Consider the following 19,300-nt stretch of genomic DNA (forward strand, 5'->3'; position numbering starts at 1 on the left):
CGAATTTCCCTATGGGCTTGCATCGCAAGACGAAAGCCCATAGGAAAATGCTGGCGGTCGGGAGCAAAGACTTTCGCCCACAGCCGGCCTTCAGAAGAGGACCTCTTCTGAAGGCCGGCGGGGGGCAAAAGTCTTTGCTCCCCCCCGCCTGCCTTCCCCCCCGCCTGCCCCGGGCGATCTTAAAATGCTGGCGGGCGGGAGCGAAGCGTTAGCTGCCGACCCCCAGCATTTTAAAATCTCCCCCTGTCCCGGGGAGATTTTAAAATGCTGGGGGTCGGGAGCGAAGCGCTGCCGACCCCCAGCATTTTAAAATCTCCCCGTGTCCCGGGAAGGTTTTAAAATGCTGGGGGTCGGGAGCGAAGCGCTGCCGACCCCCAGCATTTTAAAATCTCCCCGTGTCCCGGGAAGGTTTTAAAATGCTGGGGGTCGGGAGCGAAGCGCTGCCGAACACGGGGAGATTTTAAAATGGGGACACGGGGAGATTTTAAAATGCTGGGGGTCGGCAGCGCTTCGCTCCCGACCCCCAGCATTTTAAAACGCTGTTCCGAAGGGGGGGCGGGGACACCTGCCCCAGCCGCCCCACTTCGGAAAGCTGTTCCGAAGTGGGGCGGGGGGCGGGGACACCTGCCCCAGCCGCCCCACTTCCGAAAGCTGTTCCGAAGTGGGGCGGGGGGCGGGGACACCTGCCCCAGCCGCCCCACTTCGGAAAGCTGTTCCGAAGTGGGGAGGGGGGCGGGGACACCTGCCCCAGCCGCCCCACTTCGGAAAGCTGTTCCGAAGTGGGGAGGGGGGCGGGGACACCTGCCCCAGCCGCCCCACTTCGGAAAGCTGTTCCGAAGTGGGGCGGGGGGCGGGGACACCTGCCCCAGCCGCCCCACTTCTGAAAGCTGTTCCGAAGTGGGGCAGGGGGCGGGGACACCTGAAGGCGGGCAGGGGGCGAAAGTCTTTGTCCCCCCTGCCTGCCTTCCCAGGGGCTTTTAAATCGCCCCGGACAGCGGAGAAGTCCTCCGCTGTCCCAGGGTTTTTTTAAATGCTGGGGGTGGGAAGAAAAGCCCTTGTCCCCCCCCCCCCCAGCCTTCAGAAGAGGTCCGGGGACAGACTGTCCCCGGACCTGGTCTGAAGGCGGTTTCCCTAGGAACGCATTAATTGATTTTCAATGCATTCCTATGGGAAACCGTGCATCGCAAGACGAAAAAACCGTAAGACGAAGAGACTTGCGGAACGAATTAATTTCGTCTTGCGAGGCACCACTGTATCCCTAACTCACTTTAGTGTGAATTCTGCTTCGCAGTATAGCCAGGGTCTGGGTGGGGAAACGTAACGGAACAGGTTACTTCCGGATTTCGCCGCTCGTGCATGCGCAGATGCTGAAAATGATGTCATGCGCAGAAGTGGCAACACAGACGCAGGTTGCATTCTGCTCAGGATGTGAACGGGGCTCCGGAACGGATCCCATTCGCATCCAGAGGTATCACTGTACCTCTGTAATTAAAGCTGACAACATAGAACACCATATACACAGCACAAGTATATAAGGAGCCACCTGCACAGTTCAAGGTATTACATGTAAGGTTCCAGTAAGAGACGTTCCCTCCTCAACACCTTCTGGCCCACAAGTGGTTGGATCTGGATCCAAGGGACAGGGCAAAGAGCTTCCATCGAACTTTGTTGCATGACAGTTGGGTTTTTTCCCCAATGTTGCTCAAAGAGTTTATCCACTTTTCCAGAACTTGAATGCCCTCATTTCTCATTAACTTACTTTTCCCGAATGTTATTGACATAGTTGATCATCTGTGCTGGGATTCCCTGTAGAACAGAGTTTTTGAAATTCATCCGGTCAACAAATCTCCCATCATGCCCATTGATCACAACTACTTGGATACCATCTTCGGAGAGATAAAACTTCCTGCCATCAACCTGGGAAACAAATCAGTTCTTGCTGTTATCAGGGAGACCAGAGCAGTAACAGTTGATAATTTTGGATTTTCAGAAGTAGAGGCTGATTTGAAATATTGTGTATGAAAGAAAGAAAAGAAAAAGAGGCAGACCTCGAAATATGAAAATTTTCAAACTTTTACGTTTAACTTTGTGTTGTTGATTTAAGGTGCAACACTGGAAATTAGTCAAAATTTATGTATTTCACACACCCCATTTTCATATGTACTAAGCATCTGGAAACACTGATGGAAAGGGGGCAGGGAAATGAAATATAAAGTATCTAGCAACCCCATAAAACTTTTTTTTGAACAAGTAATGCTCAAAAGTATTGCTAGAAAATGATGTGGCAAAACAGGCTGGCGAGATGTCCCAACAGACCAAAGCACTGAGTAATAATAGCATATTAAAAACTTACAGGATATTCCTCCCCTCCCCCCCCCTTTGATTCAAAGGCAGTCTTGTTGGGCATTAGGACAAGAAAGCAACAAATTGGCAAGCTTATTGCTGCTATGAAAATAAGACTGGTTCCAAATTGCAGCGAAATGTAAAAAAAAAAAAAAAAAATTATACCAACCAAGGAGCGTGTGTTCATGTATAAAATCAAACATCAAAGTCCAGCTATAATTATGATTTGGTAGAAAATTAAGCCCAATTCTAAATATCAACTTGCCTTGCTAGTAATACGAAATCCATTCAGATTCCATTCAACAGTACTTTAAAAGAATTCAGGAACAAATATAGATTCTTCCAGATAAGCCTTTGTTAGATCTGTTAGTTTTCTCAATTATTTCGAGTTTCTTTCCTCGACTGCGTATTTTATATATATTCTGTTACAAATTGTGCCCCATAGAAGACGACTTTTGGCTATGTTAAAATATAATGAAAAGTTTCTAAAACAGAGTGTGTTAAAAATACAGCATATTACTCAAGGGCAAAGAAAGACTTACTGAGATATACGCAAAATCATCCCTGAGATGGAAGTATTTGGTCTTATAGCTGTCCAGCTTCAGTTCTACAAAATGGTCCTTGTTCTGGTTTCAAACAGAAAATAAAGTTGGTATATCTATTGACTTTCAAAACCATTCTTCTAGACATGCTTTTTTCCAAACATACATTTATTCTGGCAGTTACACTCACACATTTTGTGGTTCATTATTTCAAATGAGGCGTCCCCAGTTTACGTCTTGCCAGAAATTTAACTCCTTGGCAATTTTTGGGGAGTCTTACGTGGAGTGATCTACAAATCTGACAAGGGACATTCAGAACGTTTGGAGGCAAATAGAGCGCATTCTGGACCCCCTCTTGCAATAGCTTCTGACAGCCAGTGGAGGAGAGCTGTTGTACACTGCTCCCCCTACCCTAAAGGTATAATCCCAGGTATCCCCCCCCCCTTGAAAAAGTAGCACACAGCAAAGATGAAACCCTGGAGAGCTGCTTCCAGCCAGTGTAGCCAATATTACACTAGGTGGACTAATGATCTAATTCAGTATGTAGCAGCTTCCTAGTTTCTCAACAGCAATGTTGATTTTCCATTTTGGGCAAACTAAGACTTTGCCCATAAAATGGGACTGAAGTACAGTCACACCTCATGTTACGTTTGCTTCATGTTACGTTTTTTCAGGTTGTGTCCTCCGGCGACCCAGAAGTACCAGAAAGGGTTACTTCCAGGTTTCGCCACTCGCACATGCGCAGATGCACAAAATGACGTGCGCAGAAGCGGCGAATCGCAACCCGCACGTGCGCAGATGCGCCGCTGCGGGTTGCATTCCTTTCATGTTGCGAACGGGCCTCCGGAATGGATCCCGTTTGCAACCAGAGGTACCACTGTATGTGTGATGAGCTTCCAGAAGGAAAATTATCCACTGATTTAATCAGAAACAAAGACCTAGGAAAATGGCAACAGTAAATCAGCTACTTTACCAGGTGTGTGCTTGGCAACTTTTTGGGCATCGGCACATCCACTGAAGGTTGCTCTTCATATTTTGGGTAGGCTCTCGCTTGGCAGTCGCTGGACCCTGCTTTCCTGGGGATGTTGGCTTTGATCCTGATTCGCTCACAACCTCTGACGGAGCAGAAGGCAAATGGCTCCTTTTCGTGCTGAGCCTTTAACTTGAGAAACAGCAACCTTTGGGAAAAGATGGAAGAGCCGTGAGCGTCCCTGACTCTGTGACGCTGCCGTAGCCGGAACAGGATGAAGCTCATCCTGAAAATGGCAGATATTAAACCCTTCCACTGCACCATTAAAGCGCATTGCTCTTGCCAAAGAATCCTGGGAACCGGTTTGTTAAGGATGTTGGAACTGTATCTCTGGAAGGGGGAAACATCTTTTTTTTGGGGGGGGGGGAGCTTTATATGTGCATTGAGTGTGCTTTAAATGAATTATGTGTGAATTATGCATTTCTATTCATCCATCCCAGGCAGGTGCTCTCTTATGCATCATTCTCACTTCCAGGTGCAACTTCTACATCTCATACTATTAGAGGCTGCTCAAGAAATTTGACCTTTACAAGTGTGTATGTAAGACAGACAGCACCAACTTGGTGCCCTTCAGCTGTTTTGTACAAAATCTCCCAGCCGGCACCCAGTCCCTTCACTGCCACTGATGGCCAGCTTTTTCTTTTCAAAACTTGGGTGTTGGGGCTGATCTTATTTATCTACCGTATTTTTCGCTCTATAGGACGCACTTTCCCCCCTCCAAATATGAAGGGGAAATGTGTGTGCGTCCTATGGGGTGAATGCAGGCTTTCGCTGAAGCCTGGAGAGCAAGAGGGGTCGGTGCACACAGACCCCTCTCACTCTCCAGGCTTCAGGAAGCGCACCCCGGGCTTCGGGCTGCTGTCCGCAAGCCTGTTCTGTGGGCTAGGGTTGGGGGAAGCTCGGGCTTCCCCCGCCCTAGCCCCGCGCCTGGGGGGAAATAATTCCCCCCCCAAAAAAAAACACAACTAGGTGCGCCCTATGGGCCGGTGTGCCCTATAGGGCGAAAAATACGGTAATCCTTATTGCTACAGCCAATGACCTCCACTTTTCCATGTTACCACTGCTGCCTGCTTGCTTTAAACAAAACAACACTTTTTGGGCAGCTTGGCATGAAGCAAAGTTCTCTGGCAGCCAAAGCTCCAGCTATCTCCCATTTTCATTTCCTCCAAGTGGCCCCAGGCCCCACGTAGGCACAAAGGCATTTTTGAGGAAATGAAGATAGCAGGTGGCTGAAGACCAGCAGGCACAGTGATCTGCCACGCACACTGCAGCTCACTGCTAGTGCCAACACCCCATTAGCTGGCTGCCCAGCTACCGCTGGTTCCTTGCTGCCAAGCCGATGGTCCAGATGTAACAAAGCGACTGTGTACTTCCCTTCTGCGATGGGGCCACAGTTCGGTAGTGCAGCATTGCACTGCACACAGAAGGTCCCAGGTTAAATCCCTGGCAGCATCTCCTGGGCAGCCCCAGAGCGATTCCCTGCCCAAAGCCATGGAGAGCTGCTGCCAGTCAGTGTAGACAGTACTGAACTAGAGGCCAGTGGCAAACCCTCCAAGTGTCCCTATTTTCCAGGGACAGTTCCGTATTTACAGAAGCCATTCTGGTTTCTGATTTGATCCTGGAATGTCCTGCTTTTCCTTAGGACATCCCTATTTTCATCAGAGAAATGTTGGAGGGTATGGAGCTATGTGACCCCCCCCCCCGAACCAAGGAGATAAGTAACTTTACAACCTTTAGAAGTCATCTGAAGGTAGCCCTGTTTAGGGCAGTTTTTAAATGTTTTATTGTGTTTTTATATATGTTGGAAGCCACCCAGAGTGGCTGGGGCAACCTAGTGCAAATGGGCAGGGAATAATAAAAATAATGGAATAGGAAGTCCCTTTTTTCATCGGAGAAATTTGGATGGTATGCAATGGTCTGATTCTGTATAAGTGTTCTATGCACAGTGCTTGAGGATACCATTAAAGGGACCCCTGACCATTAGGTCCAGTCGTGGCCGACTGGGGTTGCGGTGCTCATCTCGCTTTATTGGCCGAGGGACTCGGCGTACAGTTTCCAGGTCATGTGGCTAGCATGACTAAGCCGCTTCTGGCGAACCAGAGCAGCGCACGGAAATGCCGTTAACCTTCCCGCCGGAGCGGTACCTGTTTATCTACTTGCACTTTGACATGCTTTCAAACTGCTAGGTTGGCAGGAGCAGGGACCGAACAATGGGAGCTCACCCCGTCACGGGGATTTGAACCACCGACTTTCTGATCGGCAAGTCCTAGGCTCTGTGGTTTAACCCACAGCGCCCCCCAAGTCCCAATGAGGATACCATTAGACCCCCATTATTTTAAAAAACAGAGGGTACAAAGGAAATCGTGGCTACAGTGGTTACTAGCCATAATGGGTATGCTCCACCTCCATTGTCAGAAGTAGTGTGTCTCCGAATTTCCGGGAATTGCAAGCAGCGATAGCACTGTTGTGCTCAAATTCTTTTCATGGGCTTCGCATTGGGTCATCTGGCTGACTCTTGTGAGCCCAGGATGCTGGACTCAGCCATTGGGCTGATCCCCAATTTACGTTCCTATGCAAATTGATCATTCCATATGACAAGGTGGTCAAAAATCTGCCATAAGTGAAGAGGGACCCAAAATGGCATGGCTTTGCTTGTTGAAGAGGAAGGATCACCAAAGACGGGGAAATTTCCACCGGAGCTGAATCTGAAAGATGGCATATAGGCTGGACACAAGGATGTCATTTGTGCATCCGTTAAAAACAACCTTGCACCCAACCCATCTCTGCAATCCTCCATAGCAATTCTGTGCTTCAGAGAGCTTTAGGACACGGGGCATGCTTGCTGTTTCCTTACCCAGTGTCCTCATCCCAATAGTAGTATCCCTTGGAAGCATATCGATACTCAAGCTTGTCCGTCTCATGAGCCTGGTAGAATGTCCCTGTTTTGCTGGTTTTCTTCAAAAGGCGATCGTGGATGTCGGAGAGAATGGAGAATGTCGTCCCTTTAGGATAGCAAAGCCCAACTTGGATCCAGTCATTCCTAAAACGATAATGATGATGATTGCAACAATAACAACCCCAAGCTCTGTGACTGATTTTTCTGGGACATGTCGCAAGTCAAATTCCACTCACTCCAAAAATAAAATACATTTAGTTGCAAACTGGCTAAAAAAAATTCAAAGAGGGCCAGATTTGATTAAGTGAACGTGTGTGAAGTTGTTGAGCTTTTCAGGATTGAAGTTGCTTTTTTAAGGATTTTACCGCAGGACATATACTGCCATGGGGGCCGGATTAAATCGACTGGTGGGCCAGATTAGGCCCCCAAAATGGACTTTGGACATGCCTGGGCTAAATGTTTACATGCTGGGCAGAGTCAATTCCAAAGAACCTAAAGATCCCTTATAGCAATACAGAGCAATTTCTCTGTAGCGAGCCACCACCTTCTATGAGTCAGGGATTAACTTGGCCCATGCAGTGCCTCAAATATTTATCGCATGACGTCTTTACATCCATTCTAAGGGGACTTGGATGTTTAGGTGAGAAGATGGTAAAACTTGCAGAGGGTTTCCTGGAACAATGATGTCAGGCCTGGAAGAATGCAGTGGCTATTATAACATCATCATCACACACCCCGGCTTTCTTTAGCAACTTGAAGCTATATTCCTCAATCGAAATGCTGTTTTTTACGGGCCACACACTCACTTGTTGAAGTTAATGAGCCAGATAGCCAGTTCCTCGGGAGCAGTCTTGTCCCAATGGATGGTGTAGCCCTTTTGTAGAGTGATCACAGGCTGATATTGCTGGTAGTGGGCACTCTTACTCAGAGCCCCCTCCAAGTACAGAGGATGTCCGTAATGGTCATTTTTTATTATTTTCATTCTCAGGTTGGCTGATTTGTAGGCTTGGATGTACACCTGAAATCAAATCAAAGCAAAACTTACTTCCTTTTAAAGAGCTTTAAGAACATGCATAGGGAAGAGACCAGTAACCCCACAGCAATGATCTGCTGTGGAAATCAGAAATGCGAAAGAACTGTGAGCCAGCAAGATCCAAATTCTGAACATGCCCATCAGTCTTACCTGTGCATATCGACCACTACAGATAGAACCCCTCCAGTCAGGGACATCAATACAGTCTGGGTGCCTAATCAGCCAATTATCTTCCTTTATAAGATACGACCCAGGATATTCAGATACAGAGCCGTCAACATCATGGAAAACAGATGTTTTATCCCCATCCATATCCAGCCCATTGAACCAAGGTCCTGGTTCTCCGAAAAACACTCGAGAGGTTATCTGAACAGAAGGGAAAATATGACACATTAACCAATTAATTCTGAACCGATAGCTTAGTAATTTCTTGGAGCTACCCCCCCCAAAAAAAATTCAGAGCTTAACACAGAAGCTCCCTATTTTTCTGCAGTCCATTTGTGCCTTGAAAAGAACACGGCAGCCCTGTGTGAGTTGTCCTGGAATCTTGGCCATGGACTCTGGGACTGATCGTGGAGTTCAAAACAGCTTGAGGGCTACCCATTCTGAAATCCTGCCAATTAGTTTCCAGGCCCAATTTGAAGCTCTGGCTTGGACCTATGAAGTCTTATATGGTGCAAGACCTCAAGGGAAGTCTCTCCCCACATGAACTCAGCCGGACCCTGAAATTGTCATCTGAGACCCTTCTTTGTGTCTCCATGCGAGGTCTGGCGAGCAGCAACATGAGAACCGCCCTTCTCAATGGTGGCATCCCGCTTGTCGAATGTTCTCCCCAGGGAAGTTTTCCTGATGCCAATGTTACATATCTTTAGATGTCAGGCAAAAAGAATCCTTTTTAATAAGGCCTTTGGCTTTTTACTATCTGGCTTTTTGCATGGGTGGGAAGTTGAATGTAGCGGTTTTTTTAAAAATGCCAGTTTTTATGTACGTATGTATTGCTTAAAATATTGTAAGTCATTTTGAGTTGCTTTGGCAAAAAAATGACTAATGTAATAAATAATAGTAATAGCAATACAGTCGTACCTTGGATCCCAAACGCCTTGGTACTCAGACGTTTTGGCTCCCGAACGCTGCAAACCTGGAAGTAAGTGTTCCGGTTTGCCAATGTTCTTTGGAACCCAAACATCTGACGGGGCTTCTGTGGCTTCCGATTGGCTGCAGGAGCTTCCTGTAGCCAATCAGAAGCCACGCTTTGGTTTCCGAACATTTTGGAAGTCAAACGGACTTCCAGAACGGGTTCTGTTTGACTTCCAAGGTACGGCTGTAATACTAAATTCACTACTAATAATAATTTTGCTAAGACAAGGGTGGAGAACCTCAGGTCCAGGAGCAAACAGCTTCTGGTCCTCAGGACTCTCTTTATGCCCCACCTTCTTACAGCCCACATCTTCCTCACAGGCCACCCCCCTCTCCAGTCCTTGCATTTCTCCAGTTCCGTAGCCTGGCTGGACTGTGTCCTTAAACTGTAATAAGGCCTCTTGCTTTCCTGGAGAGATGTACATGTAGGAACCTCTGACTTTTGTATGGCTAGATTACAGCCCACTGTACAGAAATATGAGGTGCACCTGTTGCCCTGCCCACCACTGCCATGCGACCCTCAGAAGGTGGCCAGTGAAGGAATGCGATTCTTCCATTGCAAAATGTCCTCCCTCTGCATGCATATAGCCCTGTAATGGTGAGCCCGTGTTGAAAGCCAACTCACCGGGACGTCCTCAAAGAATACGTTTGTGACGTTGTTGTTGGGGCAGCTCTGCCAAACATTGTTGAGGCGGAACGCCAAAGCGCTGGTGTGGCGGCCTTCCAACGCGGCAAACTTTCGGAAGGTGCAGTTCTGGACATTGATGGGCCCATCATAAAACTGAATGCCTCTAATTGGGAAATTCCTAAAGCACGTTTTTTTAAAAATAATAAAAAAGAGAGAGAGAAGTTATTAGTCTCCTTGCAGTGAGTTGCCACTGTAAACATAGATTGCATTGTAGCTATACATGAGCATCAGCTGACAATTTCACACTCCACTGGAAAAACTAGCTTCTATAATCTGCTAGGTCTTTTTATATATATGAGGAAAACCTTGTGATTCTTAACAAGTTCAACTCGGGGTCTCTCATGCCTTGGCAGATCATACATATTTGCTTGGCATTCTTAGAAGGAGCTTTGCGGGAAAGTTAGGCCACTGACCTAAAAAAAGGAATAATATCTGCAAGCCAATCAAAAGCAAAATTTGAGCTTGGTCTCTGGTCTCTTAAGTGGTCAGCTGCCTTATTACTCATTCATTCAGTCATTGCAGGGATAACATCCCAAAACAGAGACTTAATGAGCTCCGAAATACAACATTAAACACAGAGCCATTAAAAGACGTGAAATAAAAATGTGGTTCTTTGTCGGAGGTGGTTTTAAATTGGCCAGGACACTCCAGAGCCTCCTGGGCATGAAGCCAAGCCCTAAATACCAACTCTGGAATAGGGGGAGGGGGTGGAGAAGATGGGTTGCATCCAACATAACGCAAAGTTAAGAGTCCCTCAGCAGAATGCTTGTTCCACTGGTGAAATGTTTGGGCCTGTGGGACGTGGTTGCACAAGAGAATGCACAAGTAGTTTGCTGGTAACTATTGTGAAATAGGGACGCGGGTGGCGCTATGGGTTAAACCACAGAGCCTAGGACTTGCCGATCAGAAGGTCGGCGGTTCGAATCCCTGCAATGGGGTGAGCTCCCATTGCTTGGTCCCTGCTCCTGCCAACCTAGCAGTTCGAAAGCACAGCAAAGCGCAAGTAGATACCGTATTTTTCGGACTATTGGACGCACCGGTCCATAGAACGCACCTAGATTTGGGGGGGGGGAAATAAAGGCAAAAAAAAGTTATCCCCCCCCCGCCAGGCGCGGGGCTGGGGTGGGGAAGCCCGAGCTTCCCCCTCCCCCAGAACGGGACCCAGAGCCATGCCGAAGCTGCGCGCAGCTTTGGCATCGCTCTGGGAGCTTGCGGGGCTGGGGGAGGAGGAAGCCTTCCGCCAGCCTCCAAACCATGTCGGGAGACAGCGGGATGGTGCGCTGCGCCTCTCCCGCTGTCCCCCGAGTTTGCGGGGCTGGGCCAGCCTTCTAACCAAGTCGGGGGACAGTGGGAAGGGCGCGCTGCGCCCCTGCCGCTGTCTCCCGAGTTTGCGGGGCTGGCGACGGGGAGGAGCAGGCTTCTCCCCCCGCCAGCCTTCTAGACAAGTCGGGGGACAGCGGCAAAGGCGCGCTGCGCCTCTCCCGCTGTCCCCCGAGTTTGCGGGGCTGGCGACGGGGAGGAGCAGGCTTCTCCCCCCGCCAGCCTTCTAGACAAGTCGGGGGACAGCGGCAAAGGCACGCTGCGCCTCTCCCGCTGTCCCCTGAGTTTGCGGGGCTGGCGACGGGGAGGAGCAGGCTTCTCCCCCCGCCAGCCTTCTAGACAAGTCGGGGGACAGCGGCAAAGGCGCGCTGCGCCTCTCCCGCTGTCCCCCGAGTTTGTGGGGCTGGCGACGGGGAGGAGCAGGCTTCTCCCCCCGCCAGCCTTCTAGACAAGTCGGGGGACAGCGGCAAAGGCGCGCTGCGCCTCTCCCGCTGTCCCCCGAGCTTGCGGGGCTGGCGGTGGGGCTCTCCTGAAGCCTGGAGGTTGTGGGGCTGGTGGGGGGGGGGAGAAGCAGGCTTGCTTCTCCCCCCGCCAGCCTCCAGATCAGGTCGGGGAATAGCGGGGTGGCGGCTCTGCGCCTCCCTGCTGTCCCCAGCTTTTGGGTGCAGGCTGCTGCCCGCAAGCCTTGCGAGCCCGCGGGACATCCCGCCGGGCTTGCAAGACTTGGGATAGCTTCCTGAAGCCTGGAGAGCGAGAGGGGTCGGTGCGCACGGACCCCTCTCGCTCTCCAGGCTTCAGCAAAAGCCTGCATTCGCACCATAGGACGCACACACATTTCCCCTTCATTTTTGGAGGGGAAAAAGTGTGTCCTATAGTGCGAAAAATACGGTAAATAGGTACCGCTCCGGTGGGAAGGTAAATGGCATTTCCATGCACTGCTCTGGTTCACCAGAAGCGGCTTAGTCATGCTGGCCACATGACCCGGAAGCTGTACGCCGGCTCCCTCGGCCAATAAAGTGAGATGAGCGCCGCAACCCCAGAGTCGGTCACGACTGGACCTAATGGTCAGGGGTCCCTTTACCTTTACGTATTGTGAAATAGTGCACTCTGCGCCACAATATTCCCTCTGTTGCACAACAGAAAATGTGTCTGTCCGCTGGCCTAAGAACCCTTGCGCTAGCAGAAAGAGAATATTGGCCAAAGCCTACACACTTTGTGAAAAGGTACTTTCTTTTATCCATCCTCAATCTACCAAGATTCAGTTTGGCTGAATGTCTCACTTCTAGTTTTATGAGAGAGGGAGGAAAAAACTTTTTCCGTTTTCTCCATCCACAGTGATTTGGAGTGGGGGGGGGGAGCAAAGCCCTATACTCTCCTGGAAACCTGAACAAAATGGAAAATACAGAAACTTAAGACGCACTGGCCAATGGGAAGAGTCCGCCCGCTGTGGTCCAGGCCTCCAGGCCCCCAGACATTGTTGTCCATTGTTTCTGTCCCTGGGTTTCCACTTTCACCTACAAAGAGGCTGTTCTTTATCTCTTGCTTTGATCCGTCGTCATGTGGGAACGTTCCGCCACTAGAAGGGATGGAATTGCACGTAAGCAGAAGTGCTTTGGTCAGATCATGCTTTCAACATCTTATGCAAGTGAAAATACAGAAAACGTAGAAGTGCCAGGAGCACTTACCTGGCCAAAGTGAGCCCGATTCCGTTGTCAGCAAACCTGCAAGGAAAAGAGAACTTTAGAACAGATGCCTGGTGGGTCCTGGGTTCAAGACTGGGCTGTGACACATGACAAACTGGGTCACCTTTCAATGCGGGTTATCTCCCCCGCCCCATCTATTATGTAGAAATAGAGGCATTTGCTTTTCTTATGGTGCATAAAGTGTGCTTGAAAATGCACATGTCATTGAAAGCAACATGAAAAAATATTAGGGAAATGGGCTTTGCAAAAATTGTGTATTAGGGACAAATTCATACTAAAATGCTAATGAATTTTCATGAGGATATAAAATCTAAAACTGATGTGGAAATGTAGGCAACCGAAGACTGGAAAAACAGGAAACAGAAACAAACGGAAACATTTGTCTATCCCTGCTCTGGAGTAATTCCACAGACTGCAGAAATGTCTCTGAACAGAGGGCAATTATAAATGTGACTTATCGAAAGCACAGCAGAGGGGCGAAAGAGATTTGCTTTCACTGGTGCTATTACGCCACAAGAGGGCAGAGATGTCACACGACTACCGTTTGCACAGAATTCCTGCAGCTTCCGTGGCGTCTAGTCAGTGTTGAAAGATGTCGAGTGTTGCAATTCACATTAGCATATATTGTTCTGGTGTAATATATTACAGTAACAAATATTAAAATGGCTAGACCCCCACGTCTATAAAACTCTAGGTTACGAGAGCTGGAGGCTGATTTGAACTTTGCCGAAATAAACTCTGCCAAAAACTTAACAACATGGAAAATACTTCTGTGCTCTGCTGACGGGTTTGAGATATTAGCTTGGCTATGAGGACGTTTGGGGCAGCAGGGAGAAGGCATCTAAACAGGAAAAAAGTTGGAAGCAACCACATGTGGCTGCAGTGTTATATAACCCTTCTCAAATTTTACTTATTTGTATGGTACTCTGGCTTTGTTCAGTTGTCACAGAAAGCCAAACTATGGCATACCAGGACCACTCAAACATGCTGGCCTCCAGAGAGGAGCGTGAACTCACTTTATTCCTCCCGCAAGTCTTTTTAGGTTAGATTTGGCCTGGCATATTGTCTGAACCCAGGATATTGGTTCAGCTGCCTCTTCCTCTACCACAATCTGTAGCTAAGAACAACCTTGGCTACAGATCGTGGTTGGGCTTAGCGTTACCTGCAAACGCAGGTGATAGTTAAGGATCATTAATTCAGCACCATCAACATGCATCAAAATTTTTGCAGCTATCGGTATTGAGTCCGGAGCAAGGAAATGCCCAGGTATGGTTCTCACCTGCAAACAGTGGCGTGAAATCAAAGCTGCATAGAGAGACAACTGTTAAGCATCTGTCTCTTGAGTGACATGCGCCATTGCTGTGTCAGAATTAGCTGGCACTGCCAACTCCCTGCGGCAATGGCGGCTGTTGCCCCTGCCTTCTGCGCTACCAGTCCCTGTGGGCACTGGCTGCCATTGGTGCAGGCCCCCCAAATTTGGTGTTGTACCAGATAAATTGAATTTGTTGGAGAGCAGTGTTCCGGTGGCTCCCTTTCCCACAAAACCTGCCTTCCCCTGCACATTACTGCAGGGGAAATGAATGAAAGCCTTCAGACATGTGACTGGTCGTCTCTCCGAGTTGGCAGGTTGCAATCAGGAGAGCTTCCTCGTCTCTTTTAACACTGAGAACCTGCAGCCCTTCGCCCCTCACCTCCACATCAGCCTCAACCAGCATTGCCAATGGTCGGGGACGATGGGATTTGTGGTCTGCCAACATCTGAGAGCGCCACAGATTCCCTGCTCCTGCTTTAGGTTCCTCTCCATTTCCACAATGGCAGAAGTTGTGGAAAGTTGCAGCTTCCTGCCTGTTAGAATAAGCATGGCTTTGATATGACTCTGCAGCAGGTAGCAAAGGAACAAGGGGTGTAAGGGCCAGAGGCAGAGAAAGGCAAGGAGGTTAACTGAAGAAGGGCCGTAGCAGAAGGCGCTGGGTTCAAGTCCTGCCATCTCCAATTACGGCTGGGGTGGTCCTTTGCAGGAAACCCTGAACTGCCACTGCCTGCCAGCAAACAGCGCTGAGCTAGATGGATCAGTGGTCTGATCCAGTATAAGGAAGGATCCTAAGCTCTTAAAAGTTTTCTTTGCTGGATTTGGGGGGGGGCGTTTTGCAGCCATGCAACAGACAGGTAAGATTTGCAGGGCACAACCTGACAATCTTGTCTCAAAGGAGGAGAAGACAGGAAGCGTCTGCTCCCATTTCCAGACTCTCTAACCGCCTGTTATTTACACAAGCCTTCTACATGCTGCACTGTCTTATGTCTTACCTCCCTGGCACTGGAATTTTTGGCAATAACAGGCTACCACATAAAACAAAACCATTGGCGCAGCTGCTTATATTTTATTTCAGGCTCAAGCAGAAAAGGTTTATTTAAAGTCCCTTTTCCGCCGCAGCTCATTGTAACGGGTCTCAATCACACACGTATGCACACAAACAACTCGACAACCCTCATGCTCAGGGGTTTGTTTCTGCAAAACAGCAAGGTTGGTTTGCTTTCTTCCTGGTTCCCTTTCTTTGCATTCATCTTCACCGGATGAAAGATGCGGAGCGTTATAAACAAGAAACACAGTCCTAGCCCCACAGCCCTCTGCTCGCCATAAACACCCAGCTGAACTCTGGAGGGTTGAACTGAGGCCACACTCACTGGCAGTCGTCCAGCCACACATCTCCTCCCCTCAGCCAGGCGCCGTGGTCCTGGTTCTTGTAAGCAATGAAGTGTCGGATGAGTGCAGGTTCTCTGGGCTTCAGAGGGTCAGCATCCTTATGCGGGCTGTATCTGGAATTGCAACAGGTGGAAGGAAACGCGGTCAGCAACATGGAGAGCACTGGCCCTCAAGAGATTTCAGAGCTGCTAACATGGGGTGCTTCTATGGCCATGCTGTATATTTATTCCCAATATTTACAGACCAATGTTCACCACAGGAGGTCCCATGTCACCCCATGACGTTCCCAGACCCTCCAAGTGCCCCTGTTTTCCAGGGACAGTTCCAGATTTATAGACGCTGTCCAGGTTCTGATTTGATCCTGGAATGTCCCGCTTTTCCTTAGGACGTCCCTATTTTCATCAGAGAAATGTTGGAGGGTAAATGTTGGAGTTATGCAACCTCCCCAAGCCAAGGAGACCAGTATCTAGACAACCTTTAGGAGACATCTGAAGGCAGTCCTGTGTAGGAAAGGTTTTTTAAAAAACGTTTAATGTTTTATTATGTTTTTAAATATATTTTGGAAGCTGCCCAGAGTGGCTGGGGCAACCCAGTCAGATGGGCAAGGTATAATTATTAGAATTATTATGTAAGACGTTCCTGTTTTCATTGGAGAAATGTTGGAGGATATGCATTGCTTGTCCACTCAGAGACGGCAAGGACCAGATAGGGACCCACAGAAAGATGCAGCCTACCAAGTTAGGCTACTTTCAGGTGTAGTCAAATTCTACAACTGAACATTAGAGGAAAAGAAGTCTGTCTGCTCCAAGCAAACGAGGCTTTCCAGAAGAAGAAGAAGAAGAAGAAGAAGAAGAAGAAGAAGAAGAAGAAGAAGAAGAATTAGAATTTATTATTTATACCCTGCCCATCTGGCTGGGTGTCCCCAGCCACTCTGGGCAGCTTCCAACGAAATATTAAAATACAATAGTCTATTAAACATTAAAAGCTTCCCTAAACAGGGCTGCCTTCAGATGTCTACTAAAAGTCTGGTAGTTGTTTTTCTCTTTGACATCTGGTGGGAGGGCGTTCCACAGGGAGGGCGCCACTACCGAGAAGGCCCTCTGCCTCATTCCCTATAACTTGGCTTCTCACAGCGAGGGAACCGCCAGAAGGCCCTCAGCACTGGACATCAGTGTCCGGGCAGAACGATGTGGGTGGAGACGCTGCTTCAGATATACTGGACTGAGGGTGTCTAGGGCTTTAAAGGTCAGCACCAACACTTTGAATTGTGTGTCAGCTGCCTTGGGCTGTAGTGTAAGGGGTTGTCCTCCGTGGATCACTGTGCAGCTTGGACAAACATGACGGATTAGTAGTGTTAAGTACAGATAACGCTAAAGAGTAAAGAATTTCTGACTCAGCAAGGCAGGCAGAAGAGATTTGCTCCATTTGCTGACAGATATCCAGAAAGCCCCTTTGCTTCACTTAATAAACCAACCTCTTGAGCTAAACTGGGAAAGGGGAATCTGCAGAGTTCCAGAATATTAACCTTATTTTGGCAGGCTTACTGCAATCAGATTGCGGCCTTTGCAGCTGGGGAAAGCAATTCCCTGATGAATAGGCTTTCCTTGCCTAAGTTGAAGCTACACGCTGATGCAAATATGGAGCTGGTCCCAAATAACCTTCCCTGCTAGAAATGAGTCAGGGTAAGCGAGATGATTATCCAAATTAAGGTGAGGTGTTTCAATTTATGGACCTCAAAAGCTTAAGCTAAACAGCCTCAATTCTGTATACGTGAAGGAGCGTCTCCACCCCCATCGTTCAGCCAGGACACTGAGATCCAGCACCGAGGGCCTTCTGGCAGTTCCCTCATTGCGAAAAGTGAGGTTACAGGGAACCAGGCAGAGGGCCTTCTCGGTAGTGGCACCTGCCCTGTGGAACACCCTCCCTTCAGATGTGAAGGAAATAAGCAGCTATCCTATCTTTAAAAGACATCTGAAGGCAGCCCTGTTCAGTGAAGTTTTTAATATTTAACGCTGTACTGTTTTTAACACTTGATTGGGAGCTGCCCAGAGTGGCTGGGGAAACTCAGCCAGATGGGCAGGGTATAAAGAATAAATTATTATTATTATTATTATTATTATTATTATTATTATTATTATTATTATTATTAGTGGACCTCAAAAGCTTAATCTTTAAACTACTGATGCTAAAGGAATCATGACGACTAGCTCAGTTGGTTAGAACGGGGTGCTGATAAGGCCAAGGTCGCAGGTTCAATCCCCATATGGGACAGTTGCATTGCAGGGGGTTGGACTAGATGATCCTCAGGGTCCCTTCCGACTCTATAATTCTGTGAATACTCTGAACCCATGACACCAAAGGGCAGAGTAGAAAAGCCAGATCTCAGGCGCAGAGCATCCTCTGCATCCCGAAGGTCCCAGCTTCCATTCCCAGCATCTCTAGGTAGGGCTGTGAATGTGCTCTGCTTGAAACCCTGGAGAGCTGCTGCCAGCCAGTGTGGGAAGCAATGAGGGAAACAGACCACAGGTCTGACTCAGAAAACAGATATGAAATATTTAGGGGGGCAGAGATATCAGCAATACATTCCAGACTTATAATACAAATCATTAAATGAAAACACCATCGGCATGGGCATCTTCCAGGGAGATGAGCTGCATTTCCAGCAAACCTTAGTTTGTAGAGCTGCCTTATTGTATTGTCATTTTTAGGCTGGCAGGAGGAGGGATTAACTTAACTTCTGCTTTAATAACTTAAGCAATAAAATAATGCTGAGCAGAAATAACTTTTATTTTTTTGATATTTTTATGGCTCTTTTGTTGATTTTATCCTTATATGTTGTACTCCACCTTGCTGTATTTTTTTTAAAATGAAAGTGTGGATTGTAAATTCAAAAGTAAATTAGCAGGGAGAGGTTTAACACTGAGGACTAGAAGAGAACCTGATGGCAGGGGAACAAGGTAAGGACTTAAAAAGACTGGTGTTGAATCCTGCTGGGAGAAGGGAGTTGGCTGAAGGAAAGTAAACAGCAGGTCCCCACCAGGCATTTAAATGACACGACTTTCCCCCAAAGAATCCTGGGAACTAATAAAGTACCCAGAATTCTTTGGGGGAAACCACATGCTTAAGATGTGGCTGAATGTATGTGGATCTGTTGAAAATCTCCCCCCTCCACACAGGCACATATGTATCCCCCAAACAATTAAAAGGTTATAACGGTTATGATCAGCATTCGTTCCCCAGCCTGAGCTGCAAAAAGAGGACTTTACTTTCCAAATAAAACCAATCAAAATCAGATTACCTCCCCGCGATCAGAGTCAGGATGGGCCTTTTGTCCTTGGCAGACGCTGGCGTCGTTTTAACTCCATTGTCAATTATCATTCCAGCCTGGAAAAGAAGGGAAGGAGGGAGGGATTCTGTCAGCCAAATCCTTAGGAGGGAAATATATAAGCATGCAAACTTACATACATAGATGCACGTACTTTCAATGCATTCACTTTACACCAGCAAAAGAATTTGGAACATTGCCTGGCACAACCAGATTGTACCATCATTTTGTTTTAATGCACCTGAGGGTTTGAATGTTTACCAGCTCTCCATAATAACAAACTATGTTAGAGAGCAGAGGTGAGGAGCTTCTGGCTCAGGGTCCAAATGTGGTCTTTCCAGGCTCTCTGTTTGTCCCTTGAGACTATTCCCCAGGCCAAGCCCCACAAGACCTACTATGTGCCTTTTTAAAGAAGACTGAATAATTGTTTCAGCACCTACTCGTTCCCTGTTCACCCCGAAGGCCAAACAACACAACGCATTAAATGAATATTTTTTTCTCGACACGTCTAGTTTCACCCCCCTCCCCTCCTCCTAAACAGCCCTGGAGGCGTCCAGCTACTGGACACATGAAATACATTAA

General features: G+C 48.1%; 1 protein-coding gene and 1 long non-coding RNA gene across 7 annotated transcripts in view; one reads left to right on the forward strand and one right to left on the reverse strand.

Moving 5' to 3' along the window:
- LOC309518606 overlaps positions 1-19,300 on the forward strand; it is a 106,637-nt gene that overhangs the window by 34,140 nt on the left and 53,197 nt on the right. The window lies entirely within an intron of this gene.
- Positions 1-19,300, reverse strand: part of CEMIP (cell migration inducing hyaluronidase 1) — a 167,059-nt gene that overhangs the window by 4,238 nt on the left and 143,521 nt on the right. For 5 of the 6 annotated variants that reach the window (XM_082198302.1, XM_082198301.1, XM_082198300.1 and 2 more), the window contains exons 17-27: positions 18,692-18,777; positions 15,375-15,506; positions 12,675-12,710; positions 12,410-12,565; positions 9,607-9,787; positions 7,995-8,210; positions 7,618-7,829; positions 6,770-6,955; positions 3,859-4,063; positions 2,886-2,969; positions 1,760-1,917 (exon numbers count right to left, since the gene is read on the reverse strand). In XM_082198302.1, coding sequence (XP_082054428.1) covers positions 1,760-1,917; positions 2,886-2,969; positions 3,859-4,063; positions 6,770-6,955; positions 7,618-7,829; positions 7,995-8,210; positions 9,607-9,787; positions 12,410-12,565; positions 12,675-12,710; positions 15,375-15,506; positions 18,692-18,777 — 1,652 coding nt within the window. Of the gene's footprint in view, positions 1-1,719; positions 1,918-2,885; positions 2,970-3,858; positions 4,064-6,769; positions 6,956-7,617; positions 7,830-7,994; positions 8,211-9,606; positions 9,788-12,409; positions 12,566-12,674; positions 12,711-15,374; positions 15,507-18,691; positions 18,778-19,300 lie in introns of all 6 variants that reach the window. The other variant, XM_082198304.1, reaches the window with a different exon arrangement.

Source organism: Podarcis vaucheri (assembly GCF_965113315.1).
Source record: "Podarcis vaucheri genome assembly, chromosome: 14".
Lineage (NCBI taxonomy): Eukaryota > Metazoa > Chordata > Lepidosauria > Squamata > Lacertidae > Podarcis > Podarcis vaucheri.